This window comes from Schistocerca americana, chromosome X, assembly GCF_021461395.2.
Source record: "Schistocerca americana isolate TAMUIC-IGC-003095 chromosome X, iqSchAmer2.1, whole genome shotgun sequence".
In the NCBI taxonomy this organism is placed as follows: domain Eukaryota; kingdom Metazoa; phylum Arthropoda; class Insecta; order Orthoptera; family Acrididae; genus Schistocerca; species Schistocerca americana.
The window spans coordinates 980,055,752-980,073,505 of record NC_060130.1 but is presented as its reverse complement, the minus strand read 5'-3'; the positions used below and the strand labels follow the sequence as shown (position 1 = coordinate 980,073,505).

General features: G+C 39.7%; 1 protein-coding gene across 1 annotated transcript in view; it reads left to right on the top strand.

Moving 5' to 3' along the window:
- The window catches only part of LOC124556573 (monocarboxylate transporter 3-like), a 362,125-nt gene that overhangs the window by 325,188 nt on the left and 19,183 nt on the right, over positions 1-17,754 (top strand). Inside the window, exon 6 of the mRNA XM_047130532.1 lies at positions 961-1,177. Within this exon, the coding sequence (XP_046986488.1) occupies positions 961-1,177 (217 nt within the window). The remainder of the gene's footprint in view (positions 1-960; positions 1,178-17,754) is intronic.

Here is a 17,754-nt window from a genome sequence, read left to right as displayed (position 1 = left end):
GAAACTATGGAAATGTAATAAAATGAAGAGTTGCCAGAGTTGATTCATCGTACCCTCCAAATGGGTTATTCGAAAGAAGAAGAAAGAACAAAATTAAAATTAACAGATAACAGTTCATATATCAGTGGCTCAATGAGTTACAACAAATTGCTAGAATCCATAAGAGGACATACTGGGGTGACATTTAAAACAAAATTAAGATTTCTTCTAAATTAATGTCTGTATTCACTGAAGGAATTGTAAGATGTATATGTTACGTATTAATCTTGTGACATTTGCAGAAGTCATAATTTATGACTACACACTGAAATAAATGTGAATAAAGAAAGCTAAGAGAATGTAGGAAGCCAACACTGAAACAGCAGACTGAACAGGGAAATTATGAATTATTTAGTTCTGTTAGTTCATGTATTTGTTTGGCAGTGACACATTTATGATTACAATATAATTATTACTCAAAATGGAAAATCTGGAACTTCATAAAAATGTTTCTCATCAAATATCAGAAGGAATGACCATACAAAAGTAAATCAAATCAATGTTCTGTAAATTCCTTCTTCTTTGGTAGACAAAAAAGCTAGGATCCCTCAGACTGCCTTGGAAGGACTATTCTACATTTTTCAGTTACTTTGTTAAAACTGTAACAAAACTACAGTATGGTATTGTTCAGATTTTTATACTTATTTAAGCATTAATTACTGTATTTCACAATTAAAAGATAGTTAATAGAGTCTGTTCACTGTGGATTCAGTTTATACTTCTGATTTAACTTCTGTGATTAGATTCTGGTTATTATATTGCAGCCAGTGTATTATCTGAACTGTTAACAATATTTACAAAAATTTCTTTTTAGTTATAACCTCTCTTTCAACAGAAACTATAATTAGGAATACAGTTTAACCTTTGACTGTTTTAAAGCATTGGATACAGTGTTCTCATACTTGCTTTATTTTATTTCAGGCCCATTCTATAGATTATCATGTATCTGTAAGCCATTTACCCACAAAGCAAGATATTGAAGAAGAGAGAGAATGTCAACTTTGCCCAGAGGCTGTGCAGAGAGCATTGGGTTCTATGCTGGATCTTTCATTGCTTCAGAGCCCATCATTTATGTTGCTTTCAGTGTCTGGTTTCCTTACAATGATGGGTTTTTATGTGCCCTTCATATACATTACAGGTAAAACTTTTCTCTAAATAAACTTGCATTCAATTTTTTTAATTTTTAATTAACCAGGACTGATGTATAAATAATCATGTCTGGGTAGGTCGTTTTCATTAATTTTCAAGTGGAGCTTACATAGATTGATTTTCATTCTGTAATGTAATTCTGAAAATGTCTCCAGGTATGGTAAATAAGAAACAGTTACCTCCACTTATATATCATCATTACATCCCATTAACTGCTGTTATTATTTGGCTCTACTCTTTTTCCCATTCACTTTCTTTTTGCATATCATTTTCCTAATTTTTAGTCACAATGTTATACATAATTATATATGAGAAAGGAAAACCAAGCATTTTTTCAAGAACCCAGTCTCAAGCCTGCATTTCTACACTATCAAGTTGTAGATGTAGATGTAGGTTAGGCTACCCTAGCTTGCCTTCTGTCTCCAACCCAAATTCTGAACATAGTGCAATATTCACTCACATACAATGAACATTTTTATGTCAAAGACTTACCATCACATGAGATATATAATGGCATTCAATGAATGGATAAAATCAGCCAATGGCCTCTGTCATATGTATTATACAGGGTGATTTTTTCCACTGTGTACAAACTCTAGGGATTGATCGATGAGAGGATATGGAACAAAAAAAGTCTAATGAACTTATGTCCAGAAATGCATGGTTTCCATGCTGGAGACCATTTATTCAATCATACTTTGTTATGGAGACTGCTGTCTAACATGCGCTGTACTATGCAGCCACATTTACAGTATGCATGGTTTCCTCCTAGAGGGTGGTACTGTTCCTCATATGTCATGCCCCAACACCCTCTCCTGCCATAGTAATTGATAATATAGTTCCAATTCACTTCTATTGCTGACTCACTTTGTAGTGGATGTGATACAGCATTGTACCCAATGGTTCTGTATTCAAATTGATAGCTTGCTGACATGGAGTTTACATGTGGAAAGGCAAATGGCAACAGGCGGCAGGCAGCAAGGTTGTATCAGGAGACTTGTCCCCACCAACAACAGCCACAGCATTCAGTGTTTGCAACGGTGTTTTGCCATTTGTCTGAGGCATGGTCATTTCAGGAAGCAGGAAATTGTGAAGGACATACCCAAAATGTTTGGACACCAGACTTGGAGGAAAATGTGATTAACACTATGGAAGGCACCTGCCATGTCAGTACCAGGCAGATGGCCCGCCAGTACAGCGTAAGCCAGATGACTATGTGGAACATTCCCCATGACTACTGTTGTTACCATTTTCACTTACAGTGTGTGCAGGGCTTACTACGGACAGACTTTCCACATCAGAAGCAGTTTTGCAATTTGTTTCTTCACCAGGCAACCACGATTCTGGGATTTGCGTCATCCAACCTACCCACATGAGACCACCAACTTTTATAACAGTCATAGCATGCAGAACCCCCATGGTATGGTGACAGCAAATCATCAACATCAGTGCAGCCAGAATGTGTGGGCTGGGATAATTGCTGACCATATATTGGGACCAGTCTTCCTTCCACGTCACCTAACAAGAACTATCAACATTTCATGCAGGTGACTTTGCCTCCCCTGCTGAAAGAAGTGCCATTGATGATTCATAGGATTATGTGGCTGCTACATGATGGTGCTCCAGACCACTTTCCTGTTAACATCCGGACACATGTCAGTCATGTATTCTCTGGTTAATGGATCAGATGAGGGGTTCCAGTTGCATGGTCTGCTAATTTACCGGATCTCAACCTGTGCCATTTCTGGTTATGGGGCTATTGTGTATGCAGAGCCTATTCCAGAAGTGGAGACATTGCAGAAGGATATTTATGCTGCCTTTGATGCTGTTCAGATGCTGCATGGCTGTGTGAATGTGCAAGACAGAACATGCTATGACATGCACATGCATGCATTGAGGCACATGGAAACCATTTTCAACATGTACTGTAACTGTGGCTTCATGGTGCAGTGTGTATTAGACTGCAGTCTCTGTGACAATGTATGATTGAATAAATGATCTCTAGAATGGAAACAATGCATTTGCAGACCTAAGTGCATTAGACCTTCTTTGTTCCGTATTCTCTCATCAATCAATCCCTAGAGTTTGTATGTAGTGGAAAAAATTACCCTGTATATGTTAATGTGCCTATAGTTGTTAATAAGCATTCTTTTAACTGTCATTCTGGGATTTATTTGAAGTTTATATTGTAATATTGGCTATTTCATAAAATTTTGCTTTTATGTTACAGTAAACTTTTCGGAATTATATACTGGATGTCCCTCCTTAGCATTTTCAGATACATCTTCTCTTATGCTTTAGTAGATATTTATTTGATTTATGCAGTGGATGAACTGAATCTGCCTGAACAAGCACTACTCATCATGTGTTTCATACAATACCCAGGATTGATGGAAAATTTCTGTTCTTTCTCAAAAACATAACTTTTAAACAGGGCCTTTATGTGGCCAGTCAACAGAGGAGAGTCTAGTGCTATATTTGATTTAACAGTACATGTTACCAGGAATGGAAAAACACTGTAGAGGCTGAGGTGGATGACCTCAACTATGGGGAGTGGAGCTGTGTTGCTAGTGCTCAGGAAGGCTTGTAGTTCACCATCCTAGGTGTGGTTACAATAGTGTGGTGGGTAGATACCAGGTTGTTGTCTGATATCCCATCATAAAAGCAGCAATATTAAATATTCTTTTTATTCCCTGCCAAAATACAACAGTCTTGGAAGTACTACACTGCAGCCATTGCCCTCATGCAGGTTGTACTTCGTCACTGAAGTGTTTTTAGCTCAGCAATGGCCTTTTGTTACGACGTTGTGTGATGTCCCCCTGGGCAGCGGAGGGCAGCTTGACAATGTAGTGTGATCAATGGTCCAGTGATTGAGCTAGCTTAGGATCCGTAGGAGGGTGGAGGCACATGCAGCTAGGCTGCCCTGGTGACTGGTGCAAATTTGCAACTCTGTGCAAGCACACTTGGGTACGGAAAATCAAACTGTGGAACCCAGTGTGGACAGTAGTTACATGTGCCTCCACAGGCAATGGCAGACAGCAACAGCATCTGGCCACACAGATCAGATATCAATGACAGCGTTTACATGCACAGGCATCAATGTTTGGGCAGCTGGAAGAGCTGGCCACAAGGCAGATCACCAGAGCAGGCAGCCAGAAGTCAACCAGCAGGTTTACCACCTATTGGAAGGCTCCAAATCAATAACATTCAGGTTTAGCGAGGACAGCAAGCCTGTTGTAGACAGAGTCTGCCGGCAACAGGTTGTTGAACTATTTCAACTTGTAGACTGGCGAAGACTCACGAAGTTTGCTAAAAATGGCCACATAGAGGCATGCCTGGCCTGCTGTTGTTTCTGAAATGATAGTGCTCCTTTCCTCAAGCCACAACAGGACTGAGGCACAAGGCATGACCATTAGGCTCCTGGTTTCCCAATGGGTCAATAACTTCACAGTTATAACTATGTAGTAATTTAGCCTTTCAAGAATGCCTTTCATAGTGTCAGCATAATCCACATATAGCGTCTTGTGCAAAAACACCTAAATGGTTCCTGTACTGTGGCTTGTTATACCACCTTGGTATGATGTCTCATGCAAAATCAGTCACTAGATTTTTTTCTGCTGTAAAAGATGGAATAACAGTGCAAAACCACAAACAATAGGTACTACAAGAATAACTGATGCTTCACTAGCAACTGAGTAGCTCTTCTGCATGTTGGTAGATATGACAAATGTTTAGGAATCTTCCGATGTCTGTTGTTATTTGTTGATCAAAAGAAGCACACTTAGTAACATCAGTTCATCCAACAGAATAGTGGCAAGTTTAGGTAATGATAATGGAGGTGGATAGCAATTGTACACCCTTCTCTCCAAAGTAGGCCACAAAAGCTCAATAATATTGAGATCTGGTGACCAGTGGCCAGAGGAGTTGCAACAATTCATCTTCCTGCTCACAAAATGGTTCTGGACAATACAAGGTGTATGACCATGATTTCTGTTCTCTTGGAACACAGCAGCGCCATTAGGGAACAAACAATGTACCATAGGATGGGTCTCATCAGCTAAAATGGTCATACAATCCTCGACAGTAATGTGACCTCGCAAAGTAACCATGGGCTCCATGGAATACCTCGATATAGCTGTCCAAATCACCACCAGACCCCCACTGTGTTCCACTCTTGAGATGTAATCTCAGACAGAAATCGGAAACAGTGAAAAACAAGAGTCATCAAATTACGTTCTTCCACAGGGGACACATAGTTCAGATTTTATGGCTTCAGCACTATGTTTTCCTGATATGGGCATTTGCATCACTGATGAGTGGTTTCAGAATTCTGGACCACCCTATAATTCCTTTCTTATGGAATTCACTTTATGTTATTTTGGTGATGACAGGGTTTACAAGTAACATTCAGTTCTGCAGTGAATTTTGTAGCAGTGAATTTTGTAGCAATTGCCCCCTTATTTTTTGACACAATCCTCTTCAACAACTGCCCATCATCAATACTCAACACACACTTTCATACATGTTTTTCTCCTTTCGCTGTATGTGGACGTTGCACAGATGCCATTCATAGTAAAATACAGAAGCACAACCTACGGGCCTATCTAGCATACGAATTTATATTCAAGGATGTATTTATTACAGTGATTCCATATTTTTGTTCAACTCCTGTACCGTGGCCAGTGTCATGTTCACTCTGTTTGATTCATATTGAATAACCTCACTATCAGTGAGACTTTAAACCATACTCTTCCATTTTTTCCTTTCCTGAAATTAATTTTCTTATTGCTCAGAAATAATTTTATAATTCTGTAGATATTGCATGACTTATTCATAGTTATTCATATATGTCTTGAATGCCACCATAGCTAATTTGAATGTTGCTTATGAATAACCTGTAGGTTTATATTAAATCTTTGAAAAATATAAACTCTTGGATGGAAATATTATATCTTTTCACTCTTTTGGACATTGATGACAAGTTAATATTATAACTTGATGTAGGTTGTAACTGAGACTAGTACCTTTTGATGGAAGAGCCCTTTCAATTGAGTCATATGAGTATACTTCATTGACTGACCAACTTCTCCTCTTTCTTTCCATCCTCAGCTCCACAGTAAATAAATTAAATCCATTAATGTACCTGCATGAAGGTATGGAAAAACCAGTTTCTCTGAAATATTCCAAATTTCAGAGGTGCCAATTGCAGCAAGACTGAAGGAGAATGCTAATATAATTTAGAATGGGAGCTATGAATTGTTCAATGATGTTGGCTGAGAGACAAATGGAAAAAAATTGCCCTGGAAAAGAAATTTTCTGCATTTGAGTCTACCTGCTGTTAATATTTTCTTGCTGTCAGTTAATATTTCATGTAGTAATAGTGTGCTATATTGTTGCTGTGTGTGTGTGTGTGTGTGTGTGTGTGGTAATGAAATGACCCTTCCATTTTATCTCCATTGTAAATTTTCCCAAAATGCTTATGGATAATATTTATTAGTACTATTATCAGATACAATGGTTTCTAATGTTCACAATTATACTTTTAATAGTGCCATATGGCTGAGTTTTAAGCAGTAGCATGCATTGGGTTAGAATATGGATAATTAATTAGGTGAAGGCTGAGTGTCACTCACTATGTATATGGAGCAGTGGATGGTAGGAAAGCATTGAAAACAATAAAGAAATGAATAAATGAATTAAAAAATAAATAAATAGACAGAAACACTGTGTCTTTACATTGATGGTTTGGGTATAATGTCTGGAAATAAGTTATCTTTTGTATGTTAAGTTATTGAGTTAGTTAAATTTTGGCAGTGAAATTATGGATTCATTCTGAAAATTTATGTGAACAGCTTTAAGTAAAATTATAATAATAAATTATTCTGCCCATGAACCATAGACTTTGCCAAGATTGGGTGGCTTGTGAGCCTCAGCATTTCAGACAACTGTATGGTATGTACAATCACAATGGAGGAGTATCTGTTGAGAGGCCAAACTAATTTGTAGTTTCTCAAGAAGGCAGCAGGCTTGTCAGTTGTTGCAGGAGCAACAGTCCATATGACTGACTAAACTGCCCTTGTTAACACTAGCCAATATGGCTTTGCTGTGCTGGTACTGCAAACAGCTGAAAGTAACAGGAAACTACAGTCATTATTTCTCGAAAGGACATGCGCTCTACTGTATGGCTTAATGATGATGGCATCCCTTTCAGATCCAGAAGTAAAATAGCACCCCATTTAGATCTCTGCACAGACAATACTCAGGAGGATGTCACCACCAGAAAAAATTGAAGTAACATTCTAAAGGGTAGAGCATGAACTTTAGAACCCTTAATTGGATAGGTAGGTTAGAGAGTTTAAAAAGGAAAATGGATAAGTGGAATTTAGATGTAGTGGAATTACAGAAGTGTAATGGCAGGAAGAAAAGGATTTCTGGTCAGGTAAGTACAGGTTTATATATAAGAAATTGAATAGGGGTAACACAGAAGTAGGTCCAATCATGAATAAGAAAATAAAAGTGCAGGTAAGATACTATGAACAGCATAGTTATCACATTAGAATAGCCAGGGTAGACACAAAGCCAACACTGACCACAGTAGTACAAGATAACAGGCCAACTAGCTCAGCAGATAATGCAACATGGAACGACAACATTAGTGTGGTAATAGTAAACTGCAGGAGCGTCTATAGAAAGGTCCCAGAACTGCTCTCATTAATAAACGGTCACAATGCCCACATAGTACTAGGGACAGAAAGTTAGCTTAAACCAGATGTCAACAGTAATGAAATTCTAAACTCAGATTGGAATGATACTACAGAGAAAGGCTGGACAGTGCAGGGGGAGGCATGTTTATAGCGATAAAAAGTGCAATAGTATCGAAGGAAATTGATGGAGATCCGATATGTGAAATAATTTGGGTGAAGATCACGGTTAAAGCAGACTCAGACATGGTAATTGGATGTCTCTATAGGTCCCCTGGCTCAGCAGCTGTTGTGGCAGAACACCTGAAGGAGAATTTGGAAAATATTTTGAGTAGATTTCCCAACGATGTTATAGTTCTGGGTGGAGATTTTAATTTACCAGATATAGACTGGGAGACTCAGATGTTTATAACGGGTGGCAGGGACAAAGAATCCAGTGAAATATTTATAAGCGCATTATCTGAAAACTACCTTGAGCAGTTAAACAGAGAACCGACTCGTGGTGATAACATATTAGACCTTCTGGTGACAAACAGACTCAAAATATTTGAAACAGTTAACGCAGATCAGAGAATCAGCGATCATAAAGCATTTACAGCATCTATGATTTAAGCCATAAATAGAAATATTAAAAAAGGGAGGAAGATTATTCTGTTTAGCAAAAGTGACAAAAAGCAGATTTCAGAGTACTTGACAGTTCAACACAAACGTTTTATCTCAAGTACAGATAGTGTTGAGTATCAGTGGACAAAGTTCAAAACCATCATACAATATGCATTATATGAGTATGTAACAAGCAAGATTGTAAGAGATGGAAAAGAGCCTCCGTGGTACAACAACCAAGTTAGAAAACTGCTACAGAAGCTAAGGGAACTTAACAGCAAACATAAACATAGCCAAAGCCTTGCAGACAAACAAAAATTACACAAAGTGAAATGTAGTGTGAAGAGGGCTATGCTAGAGGTGTTCAATGAATTCGAAAGTAAAGTTCTATGTACTGACTTGGCAGAAGATCCTAAGAAATTTTGGTCTTATGTCAAAGTGGTAGATGGATCAAAACAAAATGTCCAGATGCTCTGTGACCAAAATGGTACTGAAACAGAGGATGACAGACTAAAGGCCAAAATACTAAATGTCTTTTTTTCAAAGCTGTATCAGAGAGGAAGACTGCCCTATAGTTCCTTTTCTAGGTTGTCACACAGATGAAAAAATGGTAGATATCCAAACAGATGACAGAGGGATATAAAAACAATTAAAATCACTCAAAAGAGTAAAGGCTAATGGACCTGATGGGATATCAATTTGATTTTACACAGAGTACGCGAAGGAACTTGGCCCCCTTCTTTCAGTGGTGTACCGTAGGTCTCTAGAAGAGCTTAGCATTCCAAAAGATTGGAAAAGGGCACAGGTCATTCCCGTTTTTAAGAAGGGACGGCAAACAGATGTGCGGAACTATAGACCTATATCTCTAATGTCGATCAGTTGTAGAATTTTGGAACACGTATTATGTTCGAGTATAATGACTTTTCTGGAGATTAAAAATCTACTCTGTAGGAATCAGCAAGGGTTTCGAAAAAGATGATCGTGTGAAACCCAGCTCACGCTATTCGTCCAGGAGACTCAGAGGGCCATATGCACGGGTTCCCAGGTAGATGCCATATTTATTGACTTCCGCAAGGTGTTTTATACAGTTCCCCACAGTCGTTTAATGAACAAAGTAAGAGCATATGGACTATCAGACCAATTGTGTGATTGGATTGAAGAGTTCCTAGATAACAGAATGCAGCATGCCATTCTCAATGGAAAGAAGTCTTCCGAAGTAAGAGTGATTTCACGCGTGCCGCAGGGGAGTGTTGTAGGACCGTTGCTATTCACAATATATACACTCCTGGAAATTGAAATAAGAACACCGTGAATTCATTGTCCCAGGAAGGGGAAACTTTATTGACACATTCCTGGAGTCAGATACATCACATGATCACACTGACAGAACCACAGGCACATAGACACAGGCAACAGAGCATGCACAATGTCGGCACTAGTACAGTGTATATCCACCTTTCGCAGCAATGCAGGCTGCTATTCTCCCATGGAGACGATCGTAGAGATGCTGGATGTAGTCCTGTGGAACGGCTTGCCATGCCATTTCCACCTGGCGCCTCAGTTGGACCAGCGTTCGTGCTGGACGTGCAGACCGCGTGAGACGACGCTTCATCCAGTCCCAAACATGCTGAATGGGGGACAGATCCGGAGATCTTGCTGGCCAGGGTAGTTGACTTACACCTTCTAGAGCACGTTGGGTGGCACGGGATACATGTGGACGTGCATTGTCCTGTTGGAACAGCAAGTTCCCTTGCCGGTCTAGGAATGGTAGAGCGATGGGTTCGATGACGGTTTGGATGTACCGTGCAGTATTCAGTGTCCCCTCGACGATCACCAGTGGTGTATGGCCAGTGTAGGAGATCGCTCCCCACACCATGATGCCGGGTGTTGGCCCTGTGTGCCTCGGTCGTATGCAGTCCTGATTGTGGCGCTCACCTGCACGGCGCCAAACATGCATACGACCATCATTGGCCACAAGGCAGAAGCGACTCTCATCGCTGAAGACGACACGTCTCCATTCGTCCCTCCATTCACGCCTGTCGCGACACCACTGGAGGCGGGCTGCACGATGTTGGGGCGTGAGCGGAAGACGGTCCAACGGTGTTGCGGGACCGTAGCCCAGCTTCATGGAGATGGTTGCGAATGGTCCTCGCCAATACCCCAGGACCAACAGTGTCCCTAATTTGCTGGGAAGTGGCGGTGCAGTCCCCTACGGCACTGCGTAGGATCCTACGGTCTTGGCGTGCATCCGTGCGTCGCTGCAGTCCGGTCCCAGGTCGACGGGCACGTGCACCTTCCGCCGACCACTGGCGACAACATCGATGTACTGTGGAGACCTCACGCCCCACGTGTTGAGCAATTCGGCGGTACGTCCACCCGGCCTCCCGCATGCCCACTATACGCCCTCACTCAAAGTCCGTCAACTGCACATACGGTTCACGTCCACGCTGTCGCCGCTTGCTACCAGTGTTAAAGACTGCGATGGAGCTCCGTATTCCACGGCAAACTGGCTGACACTGACGGCGGCGGTGCACAAATGCTGCGCAGCTAGCGCCATTCGACGGCCAACACTGCGGTTCCTGGTGTGTCCGCTGTGCCGTGCGTGTGATCATTGCTTGTACAGCCCTCTCGCAGTGTCCAGAGCAAGTATGGTGGGTCTGACACACCGGTGTCAATGTGTTCTTTTTTCCATTTCCAGGAGTGTATAAATGACCTTGTGGATAACATTGGAAGTTCACTGAGGCTTTTTGCTGATGATACTGTAGTATATCGAGAGGTTGTAACAATGGCAAATTGGACTGAAATGCAGGAGGATCTGCAACGAATTGACACATGGTGCAGGGAATGGCAATTGAATCTCAATGTAGACAAGTGTAATGTGCTGCGAATACCTAGAAAGAAAGATCCATTATCATTTAGCTACAAATAGCAGGTCAGCAACTGAAGCAATTAATTCCATAAATGATCTGGGAGTAGGCATTAGGAGTGATTTAAAATGACATGACCATATAAAATTAATCGTTGGTAAAGCAGATGCCAGACTGAGATTCATTGGAAGAATCCTAAGGAAATGCAGTCTGAAAACAAAGGAAGTAGGTTACAGTACACTTGTTCGCCCACTGCTTGAATACTGCTCACCAGTGTGGGATCCAACCAGATATGGTTGATAGAAGAGATAGAGAAGATCCAGCGGAGAGCAGCGCACTTCGTTGCAGGATCATTCAGTAATAGCGAAAGCATTACGGAAATGATAGATAAACTCCAGTGGAAGACTCTGCAAGAGAGATGCTCAGTATCTCAGTAGAGGCTTTTGTTGAAGTTTCGAGAACATATCTTCACCGAGCAGTCAAGCAGCATATTGCTCCCTCCTACACATATATCACGAAGAGACCATGAGGATAAAATCAGAGAGATTAGAGCCCTCACAGAGGCATACCGACAATCTTTCTTTCCACAAAAAATACGAGACTGGAATAGAAGGGAGAACTGATAGAAGTACTCAAGGTACCCTCTGCCACACACTGTCAGGTGGCTTGCGAAGTATGGATGTAGATGTAGATAAGGTACAGATTGAAAAAAAATGTGATGAGATAAAACAAATTATTCAAATAGTTAAGGGAGATGAAAACTGTGATGGGGGATTGGAACTCAACAACAGATAAAGGAAGAGAAAGAAAAATAGCAGGAGAACATGAACTGGGTGAAATAATGAAAGATAAAACCACCTGGTAGAATTTTGCATTATTTGCATAATTTGTTCATCACTAACACATGGTTTAAGAAAAATGTAAGATGGCCGTATATGTGGAATGAAATGATCATATAGTGTTATTAGCTGAGGTAGTTTGGCTGCATAGTGCAAGTCTTTAAATTTTACACTACTTTGGCAACTTGCACATAAATGAAGATGAGATGAAATGATGAGGACAACACAGACACCCAGTCCTGAGTGAAGAACATCTCAGACTCACCTAGGAATCAAACCTAGGACCCTAGGGTCTAGAGATAGCAGTGTTAACCACTAGACCGTGAACTGTGGGCTGTATGTTGAAGAGACCTGGAGATACTGGAAGGTTTCACACTGATTATGTAATGCTAAGACAAAGATTTCAAAACCAAATTTTAAACTGTAAGACACTACCATAAGTTATCAGTTGTGAACTGAAGAAATTGCAAAAACATTACAAATTAAGGAGATGAGACATAAATAAATTGAAGGAACAAGAGGGGATTGAGAGATTCAGAGAGAGCATTAGGCAAAGTTTGACTAAAACGGAGGAAAGAAATACAATGAAAGATGAATGGGTAGCATTGAGAAATCAAATAGTGATGGCAGCAGATGATCAAATCTGTAAAAAGATAAGGCCTAGAAAAAATCCTTGGGTAACACAGGAGATACTGGATTTAACTTGAAAATGGATAAAATATAAAACTGCATCAAAGGAAGCAAGTGAAGGGGAATGGAAACATGTAAGAAATGAGACAGAGTGGAAGTGCAGTGTGACAAAGCAGGATTAACTAGATAAAAAATTGCAAGAATCTACAAGCATACATAACTAAGAAAAAGAGAGAATATGTGTGATCTTTGGAAAAAGGAGAAGCAGCTGTGTGAATATCAAGGGATGGCAATCCAGTTCCAGGCAAGGAAGGGAAAACTGAAAGCTGAAAGATGGAAGGAATACACAGAAAGGAAACCAACTTGAAGACAGTATTATTAAAATAGTAGAGGAAATCAATGAAGAAGAAATGGAAGGTATGATACTGTCAGAAGAATTTGATAGAGTTCTTAAATCTGTGAGTCGAAACAAGACCCCTGAAGTAGACATTTCTTTAGAATATTGAGAACCTTGAGAAAGTCAACCATGGCTGCCATTGTCCACTGTTGCTGTCAACTCTTGGTATAAGCACTGAAATCATTCCACATTGTGTGCAACATTTATGAGACAGGCAAAATACCCCCAGACATCAAGAAGAATGTAACAATTCCAGTCCCAAAGGAAGGCAGGGGCTCAACAGCTTGAATGACACCAAACCATCTGAAGTTGACATTTCATCAGAATGGAACCCAAGGAATTTCACAGAATGAGAAAGAAGTCGCAAGATGAAATATTAGCATTTCTGCAAGAGGAGTCAGTGGAATGTGTGGTGTCGTATACTGTCTAATATTAATAAAATTTTCTGGGCTATTATGTTGTGGTTGAATGTATTTCACCTTAAAACCCAGCATTTCATACCCATCTGTGGAGGACATTTTCAAGGGGGATCGTAGCGTCTTTGAAAGTCTGATTCACACCTTGGCTCACTAATGACTGCATAAAAATACTGCTTCCACGTACTTTCACACAGTGGCATGGCATCACGTGTTTTGAATACCCAAGTGTAACTGCCAGTTGTCAACTGCCGTTGTCCACTGTTGCTGTCAACTCTTGGTATAAGCACTGAAATCTACATGCCATTCAATTTCACACCCTTCTCATTCCTACTGAAATTGCTGGGTAGTTTTACTATCTCTATGGCCTCTCTGTATAGTCTTTCATGGTATTTGTTTGTGGCTGCCAGTACTTGAGTCCTATCAAAATGAATGCGGTGGTCTGCTGGCTGCAAAGCATGTTTCGCAAAAGCTGTTCTGTCAGTATCCCCTCTTCTGAAATTGTCCTTGTGCTCTTATAGTCATTTTTATGTTCTTTTTGCAGTGCCCACATACACCTCCCCACAACTGCATGAAATCCTCTAAATTCCTGCTTTTGCAGTGGTTGGTGAGCACCCTTGGCCAATTTTAGGTGAGCTTATATCTTCTGGGTGGGTTTGTGGCGTACTGCAATGTTCCGCTTTTTCAAGATTTTTCCTACATGGTCAGTAACATACTTAATGAAAAGCAGGAAAACTTTTGATTTCACCAGTGCTTAAGTATTGCTATAATTTCTGCACAGTGGTCTTAATGCCCTTTTTATCTCAGCAAGTGGATAACCATTCTTGAGAAATGTATTGTGGGATGTTTTAATTCTGTGTCAAGCAGCTTTAGTTTGCAGATTTTCCTTGCACTGTCTGCCTGTGTTTTTATGATGTCTTGCTTTTGTTATGGGTGATGGTTCGAATTCCAGTATAGGTGATGGTCTGTGTGCGTTGATTTATGGTCAACTGTGTGGCTAAAGCTACCATTTTCTTTTTAGAAAACTAGCACATAAGCATAATGAGCAAGCATTAAAGGAAACAAAAGAAAAATTTGGAGTAGGAATTAAAATCCGCGGAGAAGAAATTAAAACTTTGAGGTTCAGCGATGACATTGTAATTCTCTCAGAGACAGCAAAGAACCTGGAAGAGCAGCTGAATGGAATGGACAGTGTCTTGAAAGGAGGATATAAGATGAACATCAATAAAAGCAAAATGAGAATAATGGAATGTAGTCTAATTAAATCGGGTGATGCTGCAGGAATTAGATTAAGAAATGAGATGCTTAAAGTAGTAAAAGCGTTTTGCTACTTCGGGAGCAAAATAACTGATGATGGTCGAAGTAGAGAGGATATAAAATGTAGACTGCCAATGGAAAGGAAAGCGTTTCTGATGAAGAGAAATTTGTTAACATCGAGTATAGATTTAAGTGTCAGGAAGTCGTTTCTGAAAGTATTTGTATGGAGTGTAGCCATGTATGGAAGTGAAATGTGGACGATAAATAGTTTAGACAAAAAGAGAATAGAAGCTTTCAAAATGTGGTGCTACAGAAGAATGCTGAAGATTAGATGGGTAGATCACATAACTAATGATTAGTTATTGAACAGAATTGGAGAGGAGAAATTTGTGGCACAACTTGACTAGAAGAAGGGATCGGTTGGTAGGGCACACTCTGAGGTATCAAGGGATCACCAATTTAGTATTGGAGGGCAGTGTGGAGGGTAAAAATCATAGAGGGAGACCAAGAGATGAATACACTAAACAGATTCAGTAGGCTGTAGGTTGCAGTAGGTACTGGGAGATGAAGAAGCTTGCACAGGATAGAGACTGAAGACCACAACAACAAACAAAGAAAATTTCATCTCCCACCTGCCTCCTCCTCCATGGTAAACTGAATCTTTGGATTGATCCCACTGAGCTGTTTGTGAAAACTACCCAGGTCCTCCCTGCCATTCTGCCACCAAGCATACCACAACCAAATATTCAGTTTCATATTTGCAGTTTCCAATGCCTGCTTCTAAACTTTTTCCACAAAGAAATTTGCTATGACTGGGAATAAGGGGCTCCCAATAGCAACACCATCCTATGAACAGACAGATTTGAATAGGAAATGCATATGAAAGGAACCCAGGAGAGTAGAGGTGCCAAGAGAGTTGTATCAAGATCAAATAATGTCAGTACCTTGATGCGGTTGTATACAATTATACCAACTGTTAATCTCAATGGAAAATTAGCAGAAAAGTTATCTATTTTACTGCAAGAAGTTGGAGTTGCTCTGCCCTATGATTCTTTCTTGAGTGCATGATCTTGCAAGGGCAGTAGGGAATGCTTAAGTCACAATAAGCTCAAGTGGGAAAATGGTGTAAGAGAACTACAACTGTTGTATGAGTGGTGCTTTTAGCCAATGACTGGCCAAAATAACTTGGTTTTGATTGCTTCCTGGTCTGTATATAAGAAATCATACTCATTTAGGGCAACCTGTCCCTCCTGAAATGTTTGTGATATTGCAGTTCATACCACCTGGAACCACTGGATAAATTTAGCTTTTGGATGTTTGCTTTTATTGTGCTTATAAAACATATTATAGCACTATCTGCAGTTATGCCCTAAGTGATAACCAATTACATGATAAGCTCCATGACATACTGTTTCACATTCAGTTGCATGCCATCACGTACCATCAGTTCTCATCACCCCATTATACCAATATAATTCTATATGAATTCTTTAATAGTGGATACCTAGCTGAACATTCTGCACAGTTTGTAACTCCCAAGGAGTTCACCTTTGATCTTGATGGTGTGAACCTTTGTGATGACTATGGTGTGCCATTTTTCATTTGGTGTTCATGGTGCGCGAATGTCGACAATGTCTATTTTGTGAAGTGTAATACATACATCCTATAGAAGGTTCATCTTTGCACCTATGGGACACTCATTTTCTGTCACCTTCATGGTGCACATGATGAGTCATTAGCACCTAATATTTTTCATGTCATAATTATTGACACAATATTTTCAAATGAGCCTTACTACCGATTGAACTTGCGACCTCACACTCAAGGGGTTACTTGTTAAAAGATTGGTTGAAGAAAGGCAAACCTGTGTTTATAACATAGGAAAGATGTTGGCTGGACTACACACTATGAAATTTTGAAGTTAGCAGAAATAAAATATAGGGAGGAAAAGGTTATTTGTAACATGTATAGAATCCAGACTGCAGTTACACTTATGAAAGTTCAAAGACATGAGAGGGAAAATGGTTGAGAACTGAGAGTAATGATGATGTAGTCTACCCTTCTAGTTTTTCAATTTGAACATTGGGTGTGCAGTAAAGGAAATCAATGATAAATTTGAAAAGAGAATTAATGTTCAGGAAGAAGACATAAAAATTTTGAGCTTTGCTGATGACATAATTCTGTCAGAGACAGCAAAAGTCATGGATGAGCAGTTGAAGAGAATGGATAATGCCTTGAAAAGAAATTATGAGATGAACACAAACAAAACTAAAACAAAGGTAATGGAGTGTAGTCAAATTACATCAGGTAATGCTGAGAGAATTAGATTAGGAAATGAGACACTAAAAGTAGCAGTTGAATGTCCCTATTTGAACAGCAAAATAACTGATGATAGTCAAAGTTTTTTGGGGGGGGGGGGGGGTGTTTACAAAATGCACACTGGTAAAAGCAAGAAAAGCATTTCTGAAAACGAGAAAGTTGTTAAAATTAGAATTTTTCTGAAAGTATTTATCTGGAATGTGCAGAAATGATAAATGGACAATAAGCAATTCACACTAAAAGGAATAGGAACTTTCAAAATGCTGTGCTATAGATGGATACAGAAAATTAAATGGGTAGATCAACTAACTCGTGAAGAGATATTGAATCAGATTGGGGGGAATAAGACATTTATGATACAATTTGACTAAAAGAAGAGATTTGGTTAATAAGAGACATCAATTACTAGTCAATTTGCCCCAAAGCCTCATACAATTATTTATCTTCCATTTAGCATCTGCCAGCATTAGATACCTCATGAATAAGCTATTCTGTTCTGACTGCACACTTTTGTGACACAATAATATACTTAAGATA